This window comes from Conger conger, chromosome 19 (assembly GCF_963514075.1).
Source record: "Conger conger chromosome 19, fConCon1.1, whole genome shotgun sequence".
NCBI lineage: Eukaryota > Metazoa > Chordata > Actinopteri > Anguilliformes > Congridae > Conger > Conger conger.
In genome coordinates, this window is record NC_083778.1 from 15,718,443 (window position 1) to 15,737,704 (window position 19,262).

A 19,262-nucleotide genomic window follows, 5' to 3' on the forward strand; every position below is an offset into this window, starting at 1 on the left:
TTGGATTTGAGATCCATATTTGATGATGGCTGCAATGGAGAAAAACGCACCGCTTTTAACTGTCTAATCCCCCCCCCCCCCCCCCCCCCACCGACATCAGCTGACCTGCACTCTATTCCGGTGCAAAACGGCCATCATACTAATCAAATTATGTCAGAATATTCACATTAAAAAAGCTAAAATAAGTCATGGCTCATGTTTAAGGATCAGTCAAGTGGCTGTATTTACTCTCCATTCTCCATACAGCTTGTGTATTCAGTAACACAGAAATCTGAAACATGGGACAGGACCCAGAGGACGTGTGACTGCACTCCGATGAGGTTCACCTGCATTCTGGGACATGTAGGCCAGAGGTGAGTTCAGCAGCCGTGGCCCTGACGCCCTGACGCCCTGAGGCCTTGCAGCCCTGGAGATCCTCAGCCCTGTCTGCCGTGTACACAAGCTGGAGTCCCGTTTCCATTACACATAGATACTTAATATCTGAGCGCATTTCAGTGTTCTTTGAACCTCCCCAAACCACTGTTTAAGATTCACAATGGTGGCTAAAAATACGGAATCAAACACTTCCAACGAAAATATTGCTTGACACATAATTTACTTGTTTTCAAATACATTTAAAAAAAGAAATCAAACGGAGATGAATCTGACTGTTCACATTTGGCGTCTTTGGGAGCGCTGTAATTTCCTATTGAAAATGAAGAGTGTGTAAACAAGATGCTGTACCACGGCGAGATCTCACGATCTCCCTCTCGTTTCTAACATCTGAAGTACCAAACAGACCATGGAACTTTCCTTCCCTCAGGGACACGGTGGAAGGCAACTGCTTGCAAAACTACAAAACGGATCGTGATGGGTTTAGCAAACTCGCTAGCCCAGTAACATAGAAACGGATAGATTAGATAAAAATACATTAAAGGAAAACTGCCTGTGAAGTAGTGTGTACATGATCTGTGGTTGGCTGAGCTGAACCGGCTGCCTTCCAGGCGTCACTGAGGGAAGGACGGTACCTTGGGCGCACTAAATAATGAGGCGCCATTTTACTATGGCTGGCGATGTCACATTAGGCACAGGACGGGATGCTGTTGTCAGTCTGTAGATCAAGGTATTATATGCCCAACTGTGTGAACCGATGTGTAAAAGCTGTACTTGTGTGTGCTGTGCTGGATTCAGCCATGTGAGAAACAGACAAATACCTGAATGCCTGATAAAAAAACAAATGCTAACCAGAACCAATCTCATGGGAAATAAAAAAAAAAGTAATTTGACAAGTACATTTTGTAGGTCACCAACAGATTTAAACCCTTTAAATACATAATCCCATAAAGTTACAATGGCCTACCTATTTTTCCCCCCCCCCCAGCTTTTGAAATGGAAAAACGAAACTGAGCCAGAGTATTAAAAAGCTTCCAACTGTAAACAGCGCACTAGCAGCGGGTTCAGTACCGCATTTGGCAGGATTAAATTAAATACGAAAGTACGAAACAATTCAAGTATTTCCTTCTTTGCGGCAGTTAGTTCTGAATAAAGCGTGTCGAGCGTTTGTGCCGGCCGTCGTCAGATGACACCGTCTCCAGGCAAGTGCAATAAAAGAGTACAATAAAAACAAACAAAAAAAACAACAAAAATAAAAATACAGAGCAGTCCTGTTACGGAGCTGCAGGTTCAGGCCCCCGGGCCCGCCGCTCCACACAGGCCTGGTCCGGGGCCTAATCGGGGCCCTCGTCCTGCAGCTCGGCCCCTGGCGGGCCCTCGGAGGCGGGCGGGTCCGGCGGGCCCTGGGAGAGCTCGGCGGGGGAGACGGCGTCGGGGCTGGAGTCGCAGGACCCCGAGCTCTGCTCCGAGGTGGCCGCGGTGATGCCCGCGCCGGGCGGGACGGGGTCGAACTCCTCGTCCTCGTCCTCCAGGTCCAGAGACTCGTGGACGTCTGTGTGCAGAGAGAGGGAGGAGTCACAGACATCAGTACAGAGACACAGAGAGGGAGGAGTCACAGAAGGTCAGCACAGAGACACAGGGAGAGGCAGGAGTCACAGACGGTCAGCACAGAGACACAGGGAGAGGGAGGAGTCACAGAGAGTCAGTACAGACACAGGGAGAGGCAGGAGTCACAGACAGTCAGCACAGAGACACAGGGAGAGGGAGGAGTCACAGACAGTCAGCACAGAGACACAGGGAGAGGCAGGAGTCACAGACAGTCAGCACAGAGACACAGGGAGAGGGAGGAGTCACAGACAGTCAGCACAGAGACACAGGGAGAGGGAGGAGTCACAGACAGTCAGCACAGAGACACAGGGAGAGGGAGGAGTCACAGACAGTCAGCACAGAGACACAGGGAGAGGCAGGATTCACAGATGGTCAGCACAGAGACACAGGGAGAGGCAGGAGTCACAGACAGTCAGCACAGAGACACAGGGAGAGGGAGGAGTCACAGACAGTCAGCACAGAGACACAGGGAGAGGGAGGAGTCACAGACAGTCAGCACAGAGACACGGGGAGAGGGAGGAGTCACAGACAGTCAGCACAGAGACACAGGGAGAGGCAGGAGTCAAAGAAGGTCAGCAAAGACACACAAGGAGAGGGAGAAATCGCAGACGGTCAGTAAAATCGGATTCCTTCCATCCTCCTGTTGGAGGTTTTAATCTATGGGGAAGATTCGAAGGGGAACACTGCACTACGTTCCCCTCTACAGGAAGAGCAAATCATTCCTCTCTGCCCTCATATCTTTTTTTAAATAGCCAATAACCACTCCAGTCCACTTTTAACACTCTTTTATGTAATACAATGTCACATATTTTGTATTGTATTATCTGTGCTGTTGTTTGGATTTTGATCTGTTGGGCTGCAAAAGAACTGTCCCCATGAGGGGTAATAAAAAAGTTTACTACTACTACTACTACTATGCATGAGTTTCCCTGGTTTTGTCGCAACATGATAATAAACAATAAAAATACTAAAATACATTTTTAAAATAAAAAAAGAAAAGATCACTTACTGCTGAAAGCTTCGGGATACTGCTTTGCAATCTTGCTTTTCAGTGTCCTGTAGGGCATGAAAAAATTACATGAAGTTGTGTACCTTTTTCGCTAATATCTTTGCGGCAGACTTGGTTGGTCGATATACACATCACCTTCATAAAATGCTTCACCAAATTTCACTGACATACCTCTGTTTTTAATGTTTAGACAAACTTTAATGTGAAGAGAAGAATTGATTTGCTCTACAACGAATGGACTGATTGTACTTTACATTGAAACATGACGTATAACTGCTTATCACAACAATATATCTCTCCCTGAAGTAAAGTACTGAACTGCTAAACCCCTTACACAGTGTATTAATAAAGAGGTTCAATACAATTTTGACAGACATGTAACCTGCATACACTATTTCTTTTGATCTACAAAGCCCAATCAAATAAAATAAAAAAATCACTAGAGACATTCAAGCTATAAGCAAGACTGGGACAGGTGTCTAAAAAACAATCCTCCAGGCGTAGATGGGTTGGGTTTACGCCGTGTAAAATAAGGGAGAAAAGACAGAAACCGTTTGAGTCCAGCAGGGGGCAGCACCTGATTCTCCGGAAGACGCTGTCCAGGTCCCTCTTCATCTCCACGAGCGTGCGCGTGTGGTGCAGGAAGCGCTCGTTCATCTGCTGCAGCCGCGCGTCGGAGAGGCCGTTAAAGTTTAGCAGCATCTCGTTCGTCTTCTCGAAGCGGTCCAGCCTGACCGCAGCGCACACAAACCGTGCTGTTATTCATTTTTAACATAATATACACATTTAATATGCAGCTTTTTCTGATTTAATGTTATCAAACGATTCATATGAGGACACAGCAGTCCGCCCTGACAACAGCACACAAACTGTTCCTTCTTTAAATTGGAAATGGTTGGCATTTATATAGCACCTTTATCCAAATCCCTGTACAATTGATGCCTCACATTCATACACACACTCACACACCAAAGGCGATTGGCTGCCATGCCAGGCACCAACCAGCTCGTCAGGAGCATTTGGGGGTTAGGCGTCTTGCTCAGGGACACTTTGACACACCCAGGGCGGGGGAATCGAACCGGCAACCCTCCCGACTGCTCTTACCGCCTGAGCCAATGTCGCCCATCGTCATTATTTTAAGGTTGCGATTATTCATTCATACACAACGATTCAAAAGTTTGGGGTGAGCTTTTATTTTTTTGCTTTTTATGGTTTAATGTTATCAAATAATTCATATGTGGTCAAAGCGGTCAAAGGTCCAACTATTACTTCATCATCTCAAGGTTATTATGAATTCATTTTTAACACAATATAACTCATTCATTCACAAAGTAGGAAATTAAGCCATGAAGTTTCATTGCCACTTTTGGCAGAGGATCTCCGTTCAATTAAAAGTATTATTACCTGACATATTCATTATGGGTACACACATCTCAAACATACCATTTAGTGTAGATACACATTGTGAAAATTGTACTTATTGAAACACTCGGCGGAGCACAAGGTTCAGCCGCTCACATGTGTCTCTGAGCCTGGATGATGGCGTTCACGTCCTCAGAATTCACCATGCTGAGCATTCGGTCACAGAACATTCCAGAAGCAGTGGGCTCCATGGTACAGACTGGGGGGAAGAAAAAAACCAAACAAGAATGTGCATTCCGGTTAGAGCACAATGCTGACCATACAGTAAATGTATGTACACACACCATATATTACCGCATACGTTAAACTGACTGCCCTGGTGCAAAAGCCAGCTGTGAGAACAGCTTGAAATGCCAGCTACCAGCCGTTTCAAAAGATAGCTTGAGCTGGTGAAACCGTGTTGAGTATGGAGCTGGTCTAACAGGTCCACCAGCTGTTTCAAAACTTAGCTTGAGCAGTTTATTATTATTTTTTACAGCAGGGTATTCATTTGCCATTTTCAAAATTTCTCAATATGGTGACCTATAGGACTGAGCCTGCCTACTCCAATATGCAAGTGTTCAACTCAATTTCAAATATATTTCAATTAAATGCTTGCAAAGAGTATTTTACATAGCATACTCGTATCTAGGCTCAAGACATTAATGAATACGTTTTAAATGAATACAAAAAGGTTACCAATCAAATTGCAGTTAGGGCTGGCTGTAGAACAGAAAGCTGGTCACTCTATTGAAACTGCGCACCACTGTCAATTTTGAGGGGTAGGTTGCTACCGTCACCCAATATACATATTTATTTCATAGAACGAATGCAAGTCATTCATCAAACCATTCTGCAGAATGCGGTGCAGCCAGCATTTCTCGTTATAAAAATGTCACATTTGTTTCGATGTTAAGATCACGATGAAGTCAGCAACCCAGCTAGCTACATTGTAAATAACTTGATATTTGCAGCGGTTTGCCGGTGTCAACGCGACGGGCTAACGTCATACTTACAATAAAAGTCCCAGATCAACGTGCAATGACGACTTTATTACTATGACGATATTATTTACATTTTGGGAAAATTGACAAATTATTTTTATTAAATCAAGTGCTACAATCATGAAATGTTTAGCGCTAACTCGCTAGCTAATGCAAAAACGCAATAAGGAACTGACTTCCGGTGACGATAAGGGCGAAACATTCAAAATAAAAGCTGGAAATGCTCCTCTTTAGTGGCTTTCATGACTAGATTAAAAGTAATTGCATGAGAAAAAAAACCCAACACACTACAATGTAATTGAAGACGTTTCAAACTTTAGTAGATTTGTCATGATAAAAACAACGCTGGATTAATGCTAAATCTTCCATTTCCTTTCAGGGTACACAAAAAGCTTCACTCAGAAGAAGGGTAGAGGTTACATCACTCCCTTACCAAAATCCACCCAAGTGATACCCCCTTCTCGGTCCAGAATGTTCACAATTCAAATCCAAAACGTTTGTGCCTAAACCCACATTTCCGCCCGCCGGACCCTTATTTTGACACAGAAGCAGCCCTTGTCCGTGGGAGAAACGGTCAGGTTTATTGGGAGGTTTGTACAGTATGGGTTCACACGCAGCGTTAATGGCACGGCGTCACTCTCCGCTCTCCCCGGTTATCTGCGTGATCCACGACCGGAAGGCGGACACCCGGGTGAAAACCGCCGGGCTGTCGGCGTCACAGTCACCACCGCTCCGGGTCATCAGGCCAAAGAGGTGAAACGCGCCACCGTTCTGGCACAGCAGGGGGCCGCCGGCGTTCCCCTGTGGGGTGGGGGGTTTAGGGAGGGAGGGAGGGGGGCGCAGGGGCAGAGAGGGAGGTGGAGGTGAGTGACACACACAGTTGATTAGACTAAGCAGGAGACAGCCCTCCCCTGGAGCAATGCAGGGTTAAGGGCCTTGGCTCAAGGGCCCAACGGCTGTGCGGATCTTAATAGTGGCTACACCGGGATTAGAACCACCGACCTTTGCGTGTCCCAGTCATTAACCTTAACCACTACGCTACAGGCCGTTAGCTGCAGGTGCTACACAAACAGAATTGACTAGGCGTACCATGCAGCCCACGGATCCAGCAGCGTCTGCACAGAGGTGACTCTCCTCTGAGAAGTCCTCCCCCCACCTCCTCCTGCAGGAGCTCTCCTTCAGCAGCTGCAGCCGGGCCTGGTGGAGGATGTTCGGGCAGATGGCTGGAGAAAAGACACACAACGGCGGCTCAGTTATGCCTCCACGTGGTTTGGTTGGCTTGGCTGAGCATCTCACCTGAGGGAAAAGCAGCCTTCTGCACCAACGTTCCTCCATTGCAGTGCTGCCTACTGGGCCAGGCTCTCAAAATGTGTAAGAACTCACCAGAAAACCTTCCCAGCTCCCAGCCTGTGGTGATACAGGACCAGCTGCCGTCCAGCTTAGTGCCCGCGTCCGGGAGACAGACTGGGGCGACGGTCAGCCCTGGGCACAGGGGCAAGGAGACGATTAAGAGGAACTGTGTCCCACGGTCAGCTTAGTCAATATTTCATATAAAGTCATGAAATGCAGGAATTGCGTATGCATTTGTCTGAGTGTGTAGAGCAGAGCCCAGCTAAGCTAAGACTATTAATCCTGTGAAGTGCAAGGTGACAGATATGTTGAGTTGGAGAGCTCAGAGATGAACACACTCGGCCAGAGAAGAGCAGCTCCGTACCAAAGTCCACCGCGCCCTGGATCCTGATCAGCATGAGGTCGCTGGAGGGCGGCGACCCCGTTTGATTGACATGGGAGGTGTTGGATGCACATATTCCAAAGGAGTAAGAGGTGCTGAGCCAGAGTCTGTGAGCCCCGAGCAGCACCGTGTCCACCGTCCAACTGCAGAGAGACACACACACTGCAGAGACACACTGCAGAGAGACACACACTGCAGAGAGACACACACACTGCAGAGACACACTGCAGAGAGACACACACTGCAGAGAGACACACTGCACCCACTACAGAGAGACACACACTGCAGAGAGACATACACACACTGCAGAGAGACACACACACTGCAGAGAGACACACACACTGCAGAGACACACACTGCAGAGAGACACACTGCAGAGAGACACACACACACTGCAGAGACACACTGCAGAGACACACACTGCAGAGAGACACACACACTGCAGAGACACACACTGCAGAGAGACACACTGCAGAGAGACACACACACACTGCAGAGACACACGCACACTACAGAGAAACACACACACTGCACCCACTGCAGACACACACCCACTGCAGAGAGACACACAAACACACACACACACACACACACACACACACACACACACACTGCACCCTGTCCACCATCCCACTGCAGAGAGACACAAACACACACACACACACACACACACACACACACACACACACACACACACACACACACACACACTGCAGAGAGAGACACACACTGCACCCACTGCAGAGAGAGACACACACACTGCAGTGGGAAGGTGGACAGGGTGTAGAGACACACACACACTGCAGAGAGAGAGACACACACTATACCCTGTCCACTGCCCCACTGTAGAGAGACACAAACATATTTTATCTCCTGAACTAATGTTAACTCTCTCACACATATTTAGCAGGATGAAGATTCTCCACAAGAGGGAGCCATTAGTTTGGCATCAATGACACCATGTCCTTATGACAGATAGAAAAGGAGAGTGGCAGGTAGAGAGGCACAGGGTGGACTGTATATACACACCCACACACACACACACACACTCACACTCACACTCTCACTCTCACTCTCACTCTCACTCTCACTCTCACTCTCACTCTCACTCTCACTCTCACACTCACACTCACACTCACACTCACAGACACAGACACAGACACAGACACAGACACACACACACACACACACACACACTCACCTGAACCTGCAGGGGCAGAGTGTGGGCGCTAGGACCCAGCGGCGGTGGACGAGGCTGCCGCTGCAGCAGTGGAGGCCCCGGGCCTGCAGGCTGACCTGCCAGGGCCAGGAGTGCGGCCGGGCCTCAGACACCGGGCCCACCCAGGCCTCCCCGTCCACCTGCTGCACCCCCGCCACGGCCGAGCCCAGGCCCCAGGGAGGCACCGCCGCCACCCCACACAGCCCTGCAGCCCGCAGGGAGGGAGAGTCAGCCACGCCTGCTCCTCTGACCCAGCCCTGCTCCTCTGACCCAGCCCTGCTTCCCCTCTGACCCAGCCCTGCTTCCCCTCTGACCCAGCTCTGCTCTCCTCTGACCCAGCCCTGCTCCTCTGACCCAGCTCTGCTCTCCTCTGACCCAGCCCTGCTCCCCTCCCTGACCCAGCCCTGCTTCCCCTCTGACCCAGCCCTGCTCCCCTCCCTGACCCAGCCCTGCTTCCCCTCTGACCCAGCTCTGCTCTCCTCTGACCCAGCCCTGCTTCCCCTCTGACCCAGCCCTGCTCCTCTGACCCAGCCCTGCTTCCCCTCTGACCCAGCTCTGCTCTCCTCTGACCCAGCCCTGCTTCCCCTCTGACCCAGCTCTGCTCTCCTCTGACCCAGCCCTGCTTCCCCTCTGACCCAGCCCTGCTCCCCTCCCTGACCCAGCCCTGCTTCCCCTCTGACCCAGCTCTGCTCTCCTCTGACCCAGCCCTGCTTCCCCTCTGACCCAGCCCTGCTCCTCTGACCCAGCCCTGCTTCCCCTCTGACCCAGCTCTGCTCTCCTCTGACCCAGCTCTGCTCCCCTCTGACCCAGCTCTGCTCCCCTCTGACCCAGCCCTGCTCTCCTCTCTGACCCAGCCCCGCTCCTCTGACCCAGCCCTGCTACCCTCTGACCCTGACCCCAAAACAACTGAGGACACATCAAATCATCTTGAGAAGTTTCTAACTGAAAGCACTTCAATGGTTAATACGGCTAGCATATCCTGATAAAAACAAATTCTTTATTTGAGCTCAAGCTATAAAACTTCAAAGCATTCCAAGGCCATTCTGGCAAAGTGCCGAGTGGCTTTGTTCAAGGGAAATCCAGGAAACGGGACGAACGTATACGCGACGCTGTCAGAGTGATAGATAGCGATCTGGAGAAGTTCTCGTACCTGCGACCCTGTCGCTGGACTCATCCAGGTCCGGTGAGAGCTCGGCTGTGACAGACAGAGAGGAGCGTTTAAAACGACACAATCAGCGTCGCCCCGTTTCGCCTCCAAGGCACATTGTCAAGCGCACGCTTCTCGCAATTGAAAGTACAGAATTAATAAGCAAAATAAATTGCATTGAAATGGGGCAGCGGGCGCTCTCTGGAGAGCAATGTAATGTTGGGAAAATGCACTGAACGCACACAAATGAACAACAACAATGTCAAGCGAATGTACCCCCCCCCCCATCATCCCCACTTTCAATGAAGGAGCTGGAGCTTTAATTCATGACCGGCTGGCAGCGGTCTCCGAAAACAGACCAGACATGCACCCAATTCAGCCGCTCTGGACCACTGCTCATTTAGTCAGCTCTTCATGCACATTAAAGAAACAAAACACATCATTTCAGCAAGATCAACTTGAGCCATTCAGAAGTACGTTGCCACGAGTGAGATAATTAAGCAGAAACTAGCAGTTCTCTGGTGAATGGGTGCCTCTGTGTGAGTGACACCTCCTGATGAAGGGTGAGGAGGCAGAAATAAATCAAATGAATTTGTATGTAAATAGTTTGGGAGTCGTGAAGACGTGTGTCGCTGTGCTGTGCATCCGCAGGGAGAGAAGGACCTTTCGTGAGTCTGCATCTCCATTTTAACGTGTCAATCCAACGTAACATCTGACCCTTCCCACAATGCCACTTTTGTAACAATATCGATTCAATGCATTTGCTCTCTCCTTTCATATCATTTTGATTGGAATTCCCAGGACTTGGTCACAAAAGTTAATTTTCATGCTCCACCAGTGACCACAGACACATCACGCGATTCACCAGAAGTGAAGAATGAAGGATGGGCACCTGGGAGCAGAGAGCAGCCTTTCCTTACCCTTGATGGCGGACTTAATCCAGCCGGTGTAGCGCTGCAGATCGGTGTAGACCCCCGGCTTTTTGGCACGGCCACACCCCACGCCCCAGCTCACCACCCCGACCAGCTTATACCGGTCCCCGCAGTAACAGGACAGGGGGCCTCCGGAGTCCCCCTGCATGTTAAAAACACACAGACAAGAGTCAAAACTCCACCCCGAACAACCTTACAGAACAGGTACAGCAGACTCCATCCAAGTGCAAGTGATCTATAGTACATTCTGCCTCGACACACAGGCGCCAACTCCCTTGCATTGTCATCAAAAGTGTCTGAGCATCAGAATTCGAAGGCTGTCATTAAATGAGTGAAAATGCTGAGTGTTGCCCATCAAGGCACCAGAGCACTTTGATAAAGGGCAGGCTCGGATGTGCTTTCCCCTTTAAGGTGAGGTCACATTGATGAGAATGTTCTGGACTGATCATTCCGATGCTGATGTCACAATCACTACCGGCAACTCTGAAAGCAACGGAGTTCTAGAACACCGGCTTAGAATTATGGAAAACGAACATTCTAAAAAAACCCTGCTCTTTAAAGGGATAGATCCGCGGTTTCTACACGCGCGCGGGGCGCTGTGTCACCTGACACGCGTCCACCCCGCCCTTCGCGTCCCCCGCGCAGATCATCCTCTTCTTCATCCTGCCGGGGTAGAAGTGGCTGCAGGCGCCGGGGCTCAGGACGGTGACGTTGACCTCCTGCAGCTTCTCCGTGCGGGGTCCGTCTGAGGGGCGGAGGGGCAGGCTTTACTCTGGACGGAAACTCCTCCACACACACAGTCACACCTTATAACGCATTTAACTCAATGTGGTTAAACCCCCCCCCCCCCACACAGACAGACTACAGGCCTGACTTACTAAGACCTTTAACACACACACAATATTTTAGCACATGCAAAACTAATAACACAACCAACGATTGGCGGAAAAACAACACCATGACCAATCATTGCTCAGGTTATTGGTTTCTGCGTGTGCTGAGAGGTGGTGTACACGGTACAGGTGTGAAATCAGGCCCTCGGTGAATAAGCGTGTCTGCGGTGCGCAGGCTGGGCCGGCGGTCCGTACGCACACTCCTCGGTGGACCCCCAGCCCGTCACGGTGCAGGCGCTGGACGCCTCCAGGGGCTCGTTCACGATGGTGATGGGCCGCACGCAGTCGCTGAAGCGCAGCGCCGTCTCCAGCTTCACCAGGACCAGGTCGTTGGACTTGGTCTGCCGGCTGTAGCCTTCGTGCGGGATGATCTTGGAGATCTTGGACACCTGAAACCGACGGACAAGCCCCTGCGTACTGGAGGAAACCCCTCGGCGTACCCAGAACACTCTCACAGACATGGACTACAAGCCTGTGCAAACAGCTGTCTGCGCTACAAATGTAAAAACTCAAACTGTACAGAGACTTTACCAGTCTGGAAGTGCACACAAATATCAACAGTACTCCATATGATTAATATGGCTGCTACTAAAATCAAATGAAATCGCTTGTATGTGTACGGCGCATTTTGTGAAATCAGAATAGGCTTTGCAGGGAAGTCTGGCCTAAAACCCCAAGCCTAAGGCAGCAATGGAAAGGACAAACTCTCTGGGGTTAGTCATATCACAGCACATGCAAACATGGGCCAACCAATGTCAAACATCCATGCAGATAAAGGGTTTATATACAGATAAATACAGTGTGTGTTCATATATATACAGGGTTTGCCCATATATGCAAAGTGCATGTTTGTATATACAATCCTAGCTTATACATAGTGTGTGTTTATATAATGTGTTTGTATATAGTGTGTGTTTATATATACAATGTTTGCTTATATATACAGTATTTATACACTGTGTGTTTGTATATAGTGTTTATAAAGTGTGTTTATATATAGTGTGCATATTGCTAACCTGCTGACAGGCCTCCTCTTTGTTCTTGAGATCGTGCTTTCCTGCCATCACCTTCCATAGCCGGATATTACTGTGACTACAGTTTTAAAAAAAGTGTTTAGTTAAACATTCTTTTCATAAATCGGCGTGGTTACCAAATAACCTTTTCTGTGCTTTTCCTGTGGCTTTACATACTTTATTTTTTATATATTTTTTTAAGTGTGGAAAAATGTTTAGTAAAAAAAAAGTTTAATATTAATGAAAGATCAAAGCTTACACACATTATTATCACCGTCATGAACCTGAAAGGTTTTACTGTACTCTGTTGCTCTCATCTCAGCAGGAAGTACGGTAAATTTTTTGTCTGTCGCCGGCTTTCATCCTGAATTTCCTCTCCTCTCCAGCGCCACAGTGCATTAGCAGAGTAATAACAATCGCTAAAGCGCCCACATCACACTCCTCACGAAGAGCAGCGTCTCGGCGCTCTCTAACGCGCACAGTAACCGTAGCCCTGGTGCATGCTGGGCCGGGCGCTGACCTTAAGAAGCAGTGGCGGGCGCTGATGACCCAGTTGGGGGTGAGAATAGCTCCCCCGCAGGCGGGCATGGTGACCACCTGCAGGGTGACCTGCCAGGGCCAGGTGTGGGCCTGAGCCTCGTCCCCCCCCACGATGCGCAGCCGGCCCGTCTGGTCCTGCAGGAATGCCCGCTTCCCCGCCAGCCCTGGAACAGCCCCAGAGACGTTCCCCTCTGACCGCACACTGACCGCACACGCTACTGACCACATACTGACCACACACGCTACTGACCACACACTGACCGCACACCCTACTGACCGCACACTGACCACACACCCTACTAACCACACACCCTACTGACCACACACCCTACTAACCACACACTGACCGCACACGCTACCAACCCAACACCCTACTAACCACACACTGACCGCACACCCTACTGACCACATACTGACCACACACCCTACTATACACACACTAACCACACACCCTACTAACCACACACTGACCGCACACCCTACTGACCACATAATGACCACACACGCTACTATACACACACTGACCGCACACGCGACCAACCACACACCCTAACCACACACTGACCTCACACCCTACTAACCACACACTGATCACACACTGACCACACACCCTACTATACACACACTAACCACACACCCTACTAACCACACACTGACCTCAAACCCTACTATATACACACACACACACACACACACACACCCTACTATAAACACACACATACACACCCTACTATACTCACACCAGCATACACTAACCACACACAAATCACACTGACCACACACACACCCTACTATACACATACTTATCACACACTGACCACACACACACCCTACAATACATATACCAACCACACACTGACCACACACACAACCTACGATACACACACGAACCACACACCATCCACACACTAACCACACCATCCACAAACACTAATAACACACACTAACCACAGACAATCATTTTTTTGAATGTGGGTACAGGTATTCAACACAAGGAAACTCGGTCAGTTGTGAAACACCATTACCTTCATAAATGGTCTGGATAGACTCACAGGACAGATTTCCTGCACTGGCATTGACGGAGTCTGGAGTCTGCTCTGCCAGAGCTGTGAAAATAAGACCAGGCTGAACCGGGGGGAAAGGAGTCCTCACTTCATCATTCAGCACACGTCTGTCCACCGCAGCGTTTGTGTTTAAAACCAAACTAGGCCGCAGAGTTCGAGGATTATAGCCCAAGAGCCAAAACTGTGTCAATGAAAGTTCATAATCATCACCAATGTGATACTGAGCCCTACACCTCATCCAGGCCTACAGTACAGCTCCCTTACCTTCATAGCTAGCACGGATAGACTCACAGGAGAGGATCTGTACACTACTGCTGGCGCTGTTAGCCTGAGTCTGGGCTGACGTCTGCTCTGATGTGCTGATGGAGTCTGCCACGGCTGGGGAGAGAACGCCACATATTTATACTGAAGTATGATCGGCCAATGAAAACACACGTCCCCAGCTAGGGGAACCAATCAGACTAGCGGTTTTCTCCCGGGCTGATATGGCATTCTCTGGCAGGTATTAGCAGGCAAACTTGTGTCCTTGTTTGTGCAGGCATAGAGCGTAACAGCATTGCAGAAACACATACTATTTCTTAGCACGTCTCCAAATTTTCACACTTAAATTTAATTTTGTTTACTTGACAGGGACAATCCACACTAACATTTCTGTGAGAGGTGCCAGAATGTAATTTGGGGAAACGTGTCATATTGAAAAGACAGCCGAATATATCGGTTTATTATGCTGGCAGAGTCTCAGACGAATATTAAATATTTTCCTGAAATCACGGCTGCTCTTAAGAGCACTGTATGTGTAATTGTTTACGGTGCTTTGAAAGACGTCTGTTAAATGCACAGAACACCCCAACACAAAACAGGCACAAGGGCTTAATCCAAGAAGGCAAAAGGCACATTTAAATTATTATGCAGAATCACAAATCTCATCAATCATTTGAATCACATCAGCTGACCTGTTGGTGACAGTGAAAGAACTGCACAATTTCAGCATTTGGTCTCTTTATTTATTCATGGAATAACTGATGGCCAAACTCAATAGAGGGACATGCGCAGTAACCATAAATGTATAGGGCTAATTATGACGCGTTCTGAACGTACCAATCACAGTGAAACACACATTTCTTCCCAACTCACCAATCACAGAAGTGGTTTCGGAACACAGAGTAGAATCGCCATATTATCGAAGACTTAAGGGTTGTTATTAGGCCCATAAAATGAGGTGGAAAAAGTTAACAAGCCGGCTACATTAGGTTTCACCTTTCAGAGGTTGTTTTACAGACAGTATGACGGCCTATCACTTGGCCCGTTATTGCAATGTAGCCCACAAACTGCACAACTACTTTACGCCAAATAGCCGGTTGCCATTTCAGCCATCAACCACCATTTTTTTAAACGTAATCAGAAACAATGATACGGCTGTTTTACCTGTATGGATCCACTGCCACAGAAAAGCGTATATCACAATAAAAACTGCAAACATCCTCCCGCGAAAACCTAAGCCAATTATGGAAAAAACATAAGTTTATCCTTGATATCGAACATCAGAGCAACTTAAGACGTGTAACTTTCTCGAGTCCAGAGAGAAGAGCAACTAGCCAAAACTGATCGAGTTGATGGGCCACACCTGTTGTCAGGTCACGTTGAGGGCGATGTTGCCACTTCGCCTAAAAATAAAAAACACGGCTCTAAGGGTACTTTTAATTTACACCCGAAAATTCTAGACAATGCATACTTTAATGTAAATTAAAAATATTTATTTTCTTAAAGTGTTTAATTCGCGGTGAAACAAAAAGGTAAGGTATTGTACAAAAAATGAACACATTTTACTGCCAAAATATAATTTTATTCCAGAACACAAAGTAATGAAACAGACAAACATTTATTTGTTACAATGTGGAAAAATAAAATTATATAGCTTACTATTTCGACATTGCAATATAACGGGCGCCTTCTTTTTAGACATTTTTCTCTAGATGCGTTTAAACACAATACGGTATGCGGTCAAATATTGGTCGAATGAAAAATGTTTTAAAATAACATGAGTAAATCTTTCATCTTTAATAACCTGATTATAGTTACCATTACGTACTGGTAATAAGGAATGAGATATATTTTCACATTTATAGTTCTTTGGCCAAGTCATAAGTTTCACGTAAACCTCAAAATTATATGTCCTTCTGCCAAAGTAACCTGCCATTTTTCGCTTTTAAAAGCAGGTTTGAAAATTAATGTCTTACAGAAAACTTGCTTCAGAAGTAAACATTCACACATTCAGGGTACAAATAAACCATTCATTCGCAAAAAAATAAATAACATTTCATAAGTTTTACATCATATATTTTGAAGCTATTAATCAAAATTGTGCATGCACATAGAAAACAATTGAAAACAAAGATACAATAGTTGTTGATAAATTATGATAAATTATGTACAATTCAACTATTTAAATGGTCATAACAATCATATATTTTCTCTTGAACATTCAAAGTGTTATTCAGCACAGGAGATATGGAAAATATAAAAACTTTGCTGAACAAAAGATGTACCAGTGTGTACTTGGTACCAATACGTACTCGGTCTTGATGAAGTCTTCAGAATATTATTCTCAGCGTTATATTAACAGCAATAAAGGTGAGAGTTTTTTTAGGAGTGTCCCATTTTAATTCTTCCTTCCTGACATGTCCATTCTGACAAAATGGCCATGATTTGCAGGATAAAATGAGCTCGGAACAGGGAGGGAAAAAGTCACCCATCTCTTATTTGTCTTAAACAGTTAAACAGTTTTCAGCCAATTTCTCTAACTGCATCTGCAATTGTTCTGTATGGGTGACCACCATCGCCCCAAGTTAAAACGAAAACGTGTAGTCGAGAGGCCATCATTTAGACGCAACCTGTTTTTAAGTCATTTTTACCGTTAACATTCACAAACCACCACTGTTTCAGGGCGGTTTTTTACGCCATTTCTGATTGTCGATGACAAACATGATATTTAGATACAAAGCCCCTCGTGGATCTGGCTTGCAGCTCTCTCACTCATTCATCCACACACTCAGGCACACAGGAGTTGGTTACATTTATTCTAGATGTGATTGGTTCAAAGCATTGGTCACTTTTCTGGGTTTGGCCTTTCACTCGCAGTATTTCATGTGAAAGTCCAGTTTGCATTCTGAAACTGGAAGAACACATATAACATATAAATGAAGTATAAAATAATGCTAGAACAATAATAACAGGTCTCTGATCTATCTTAAGTGGAGTATAATTCACTGACTGTATCGTCTTTGAGGGGAAGGGTATGTGAATGGAGATCTGAATGGAGATCCTCACACTCGCACACAAGGCATGAATCTGTCGGCTCATATAAGTTGTGGCACTCACAGGCTGTGTCCAAAACCTGCATACTAGCATACTAGCATACTACATACTAAATCTGAGGCTGATTTTCATTGAAACGTAGTATGAGTAGTATGAGTAGTATGCTAAGTGTAAGATTTGGGACGTAGCCACACGGTGGCCCCAGGGACGACCCAGAGCCCCGCCCCGCCCCGCCCCGCCCCGCCTGCAGTGGCCCACTGGACCTGGGCTGCAGTCGGGAAACACCTGTGAGCGGAACCGCATCTGTGAGTGGACCCTGTGAGCGGAACCTGTGAGCGGAACCGCACCTGGCTCACACAAACACACGTGTGTGTAACATCCCTCACTCACAGGAACGCTGAGCTACAGATGGGAGCCCGGTTAGCACAGTGAGGGGGCACAAATGGAAATTGGCAAAGAAGAAATGACACACAGATATTAGGAAGTATTTTTTCACACAAGAGAGTGGTCACTGGGTGGAATAGCTTGCCAGGATATGTAGTGGGGGCTTGATACGGTGGTAGATACTATTTAGCTTTGAGGCAAACTAAGCAGTTTGTACACTTTACTGGTGGGAAAAGGGGAGCATCGCAGGGCTGAATGGCCTGTTCTGCTCGTTGTGTTGTGAACGCACAGCCCTCGACAGTTACAGAAAGGCACCTGACACAGTGACACTGCTGTTACACTCACCTGTGTGCCTCAGCTAAACCGTCCTCTGGGCCTGCCCCTAGTCTACAAACGCGCCTCGCTCCTGAGGAACCTCCCTCGCCAGACCACAGTCTCTCTCCTGCCTTTGTGAAATGAAGACATGTCTCACGAGTAAAGCTCTCTTCAGACCAGTTCTCAGACCAGTTTACATAGAGGTGCCATGAACGTGTGGAACATCAGATTTTTGGTGTGCAGATATAGGAGAAGGTGAAGACCAAAGACGGGTGTGATGTGACGGGTTTAAAGCTGACCGAGAGTGGGAGAGGGGGCTGACTCCGCCTGTGTGAAGACCACCCCCACACTGTGCCACCCCACCTTCCTCTATCCTCCCCCCTCCACCTGCTGCTTCAGTCTGTTCTCTCCTCCTCCTCTCCTCCTCCTCTCTACGCTCCGTTCTGCCTCTTCTCCAGGCGGTCCAGCTTGGCCAGGTTCTCCTTCAGCAGCTTGGAGCCAGGGGACAGCTGCAGGGCCCTCTGGTAGTACTGCCGTGCCGAGGCGTAGTCTCCCTGGCAACAGAGGAAAAGCGTCCTTCTTACTCCCCCCCCCCCTGAGGTCTCCTCAGCCCCCGCTGTGGGCCCGGGACAGCAGGACGGGCGCGCCCTCAGTCCCCAAAACGGCTCAGCTCAGCGCTCACTGACTGCCCATGCTACGGCTAATTATGCACTGGCCTATGGGGCCGCGGGCCACTGTTAGCGCTGGCATCCTGTGCATGCAATACTGGCCTATTCACAGCCTAACAGAACATTCACAGCCTAACAGAACATTCACAGCCTAACAGAACATTCACAGCCTAACAGAACATTCACAGCCTAACAGAACATTCACAGCCGAACAGAACATTCACAGCCTAACAGAACATTCACAGCCTAACAGAACATTCACAGCCGAACAGAACATTCACAGCCTAACAGAACATTCACAGCCGAACAGGACATTCACAGCCTAACAGTCTTACAGTTGATTAGACTTAAGCAGGAGACAATCCTCCCCTGGAGCAATGCAGGGTTAAGAGCCTTACTCGAGGGCCCAACAGCCGTGCGGATATTATTGTGGTTACACCCGGGCTTGAACCACCAACCTTCCGGGCCCCAGTCACGCACCTTAAGGACCTATATAAGTAGGATGGGCCATCCAGAAGCCCGGGGAATACAGTTCAGCCCGCCAATGGGAATGAGTCAGGACTCTCTGATTTTACTCATTTTATTAGTCTTTATTTATACAGGGTAGGTTGACCGAGCACGCCCTGTTAATGCCCCCCCCAAGTCA

General features: G+C 47.9%; 3 protein-coding genes across 6 annotated transcripts in view; all 3 read right to left on the minus strand.

Annotated features, from left to right (window-relative positions):
- Positions 1-578: 578 nt before the first annotated feature.
- On the minus strand, positions 579-5,565 carry LOC133119259 (kxDL motif-containing protein 1-like). 2 transcript variants are annotated; one of them, XM_061229783.1, is made up of 5 exons: positions 5,407-5,565; positions 4,508-4,610; positions 3,567-3,719; positions 2,990-3,036; positions 579-1,924 (listed from the first exon to the last, which is right to left on the minus strand). In XM_061229783.1, the coding sequence occupies exons 2-5, from the start codon at positions 4,600-4,602 to the stop codon at positions 1,707-1,709; spliced, it is 513 nt and encodes a 170-aa protein (XP_061085767.1). In that variant the 5' UTR covers positions 4,603-4,610; positions 5,407-5,565; the 3' UTR covers positions 579-1,706. The 2 variants fall into 2 exon arrangements, with proteins under 2 accessions (XP_061085767.1, XP_061085766.1); XM_061229782.1 differs by lacking the exon at positions 5,407-5,565 and adding an exon at positions 5,090-5,318.
- A 163-nt stretch (positions 5,566-5,728) lies between these two features.
- ovch1 (ovochymase 1) lies at positions 5,729-15,582 on the minus strand. 3 transcript variants are annotated; one of them, XM_061229787.1, is made up of 14 exons: positions 15,360-15,582; positions 14,226-14,312; positions 13,896-13,976; positions 12,851-13,034; positions 12,334-12,409; positions 11,517-11,706; positions 11,030-11,169; positions 10,413-10,566; positions 9,496-9,540; positions 8,328-8,550; positions 7,109-7,269; positions 6,778-6,876; positions 6,484-6,617; positions 5,729-6,195 (listed from the first exon to the last, which is right to left on the minus strand). In XM_061229787.1, exons 1-14 carry the CDS (start codon positions 15,412-15,414, stop codon positions 6,028-6,030), a joined length of 1,797 nt encoding a protein of 598 aa, XP_061085771.1. In that variant the 5' UTR covers positions 15,415-15,582; the 3' UTR covers positions 5,729-6,027. The 3 variants fall into 3 exon arrangements, with proteins under 3 accessions (XP_061085771.1, XP_061085770.1, XP_061085768.1); XM_061229786.1 differs by having other exon boundaries at positions 8,334-8,550; positions 14,199-14,312; XM_061229784.1 differs by having other exon boundaries at positions 5,732-6,195; positions 14,199-14,312; positions 15,360-15,581.
- A 2,797-nt stretch (positions 15,583-18,379) lies between these two features.
- Positions 18,380-19,262, minus strand: part of tmtc1 (transmembrane O-mannosyltransferase targeting cadherins 1) — a 75,974-nt gene continuing 75,091 nt past the window's right edge. Inside the window, exon 19 of the mRNA XM_061229686.1 lies at positions 18,380-18,502. Within this exon, the coding sequence (XP_061085670.1) occupies positions 18,380-18,502 (123 nt within the window). The remainder of the gene's footprint in view (positions 18,503-19,262) is intronic.

Excerpts from the sequence above, each read along its gene's own strand:
- LOC133119259 (XM_061229783.1), bottom strand. The coding sequence starts at position 4,602 with ATGGAGCCCACTGCTTCTGGAATGTTCTGTGACCGAATGCTCAGCATG. Across the intron at positions 3,037-3,566 it reads AGCGTCTTCCGGAGAATCAG|GACACTGAAAAGCAAGATTG; the intron begins GTGCTGCCCCCT and ends CATGCCCTACAG. Across the intron at positions 1,925-2,989 it reads GTATCCCGAAGCTTTCAGCA|ACGTCCACGAGTCTCTGGAC; the intron begins GTAAGTGATCTT and ends CTCTGCACACAG.
- ovch1 (XM_061229784.1), bottom strand. The coding sequence starts at position 15,414 with ATGTTTGCAGTTTTTATTGTGATATACGCTTTTCTGTGGCAGTGGATC. Across the intron at positions 11,707-12,333 it reads AAGAGGAGGCCTGTCAGCAG|GTGTCCAAGATCTCCAAGAT; the intron begins GTTAGCAATATG and ends CGTCGGTTTCAG. Across the intron at positions 6,618-6,777 it reads GGAGCTGGGAAGGTTTTCTG|CCATCTGCCCGAACATCCTC; the intron begins GTGAGTTCTTAC and ends TCTTTTCTCCAG.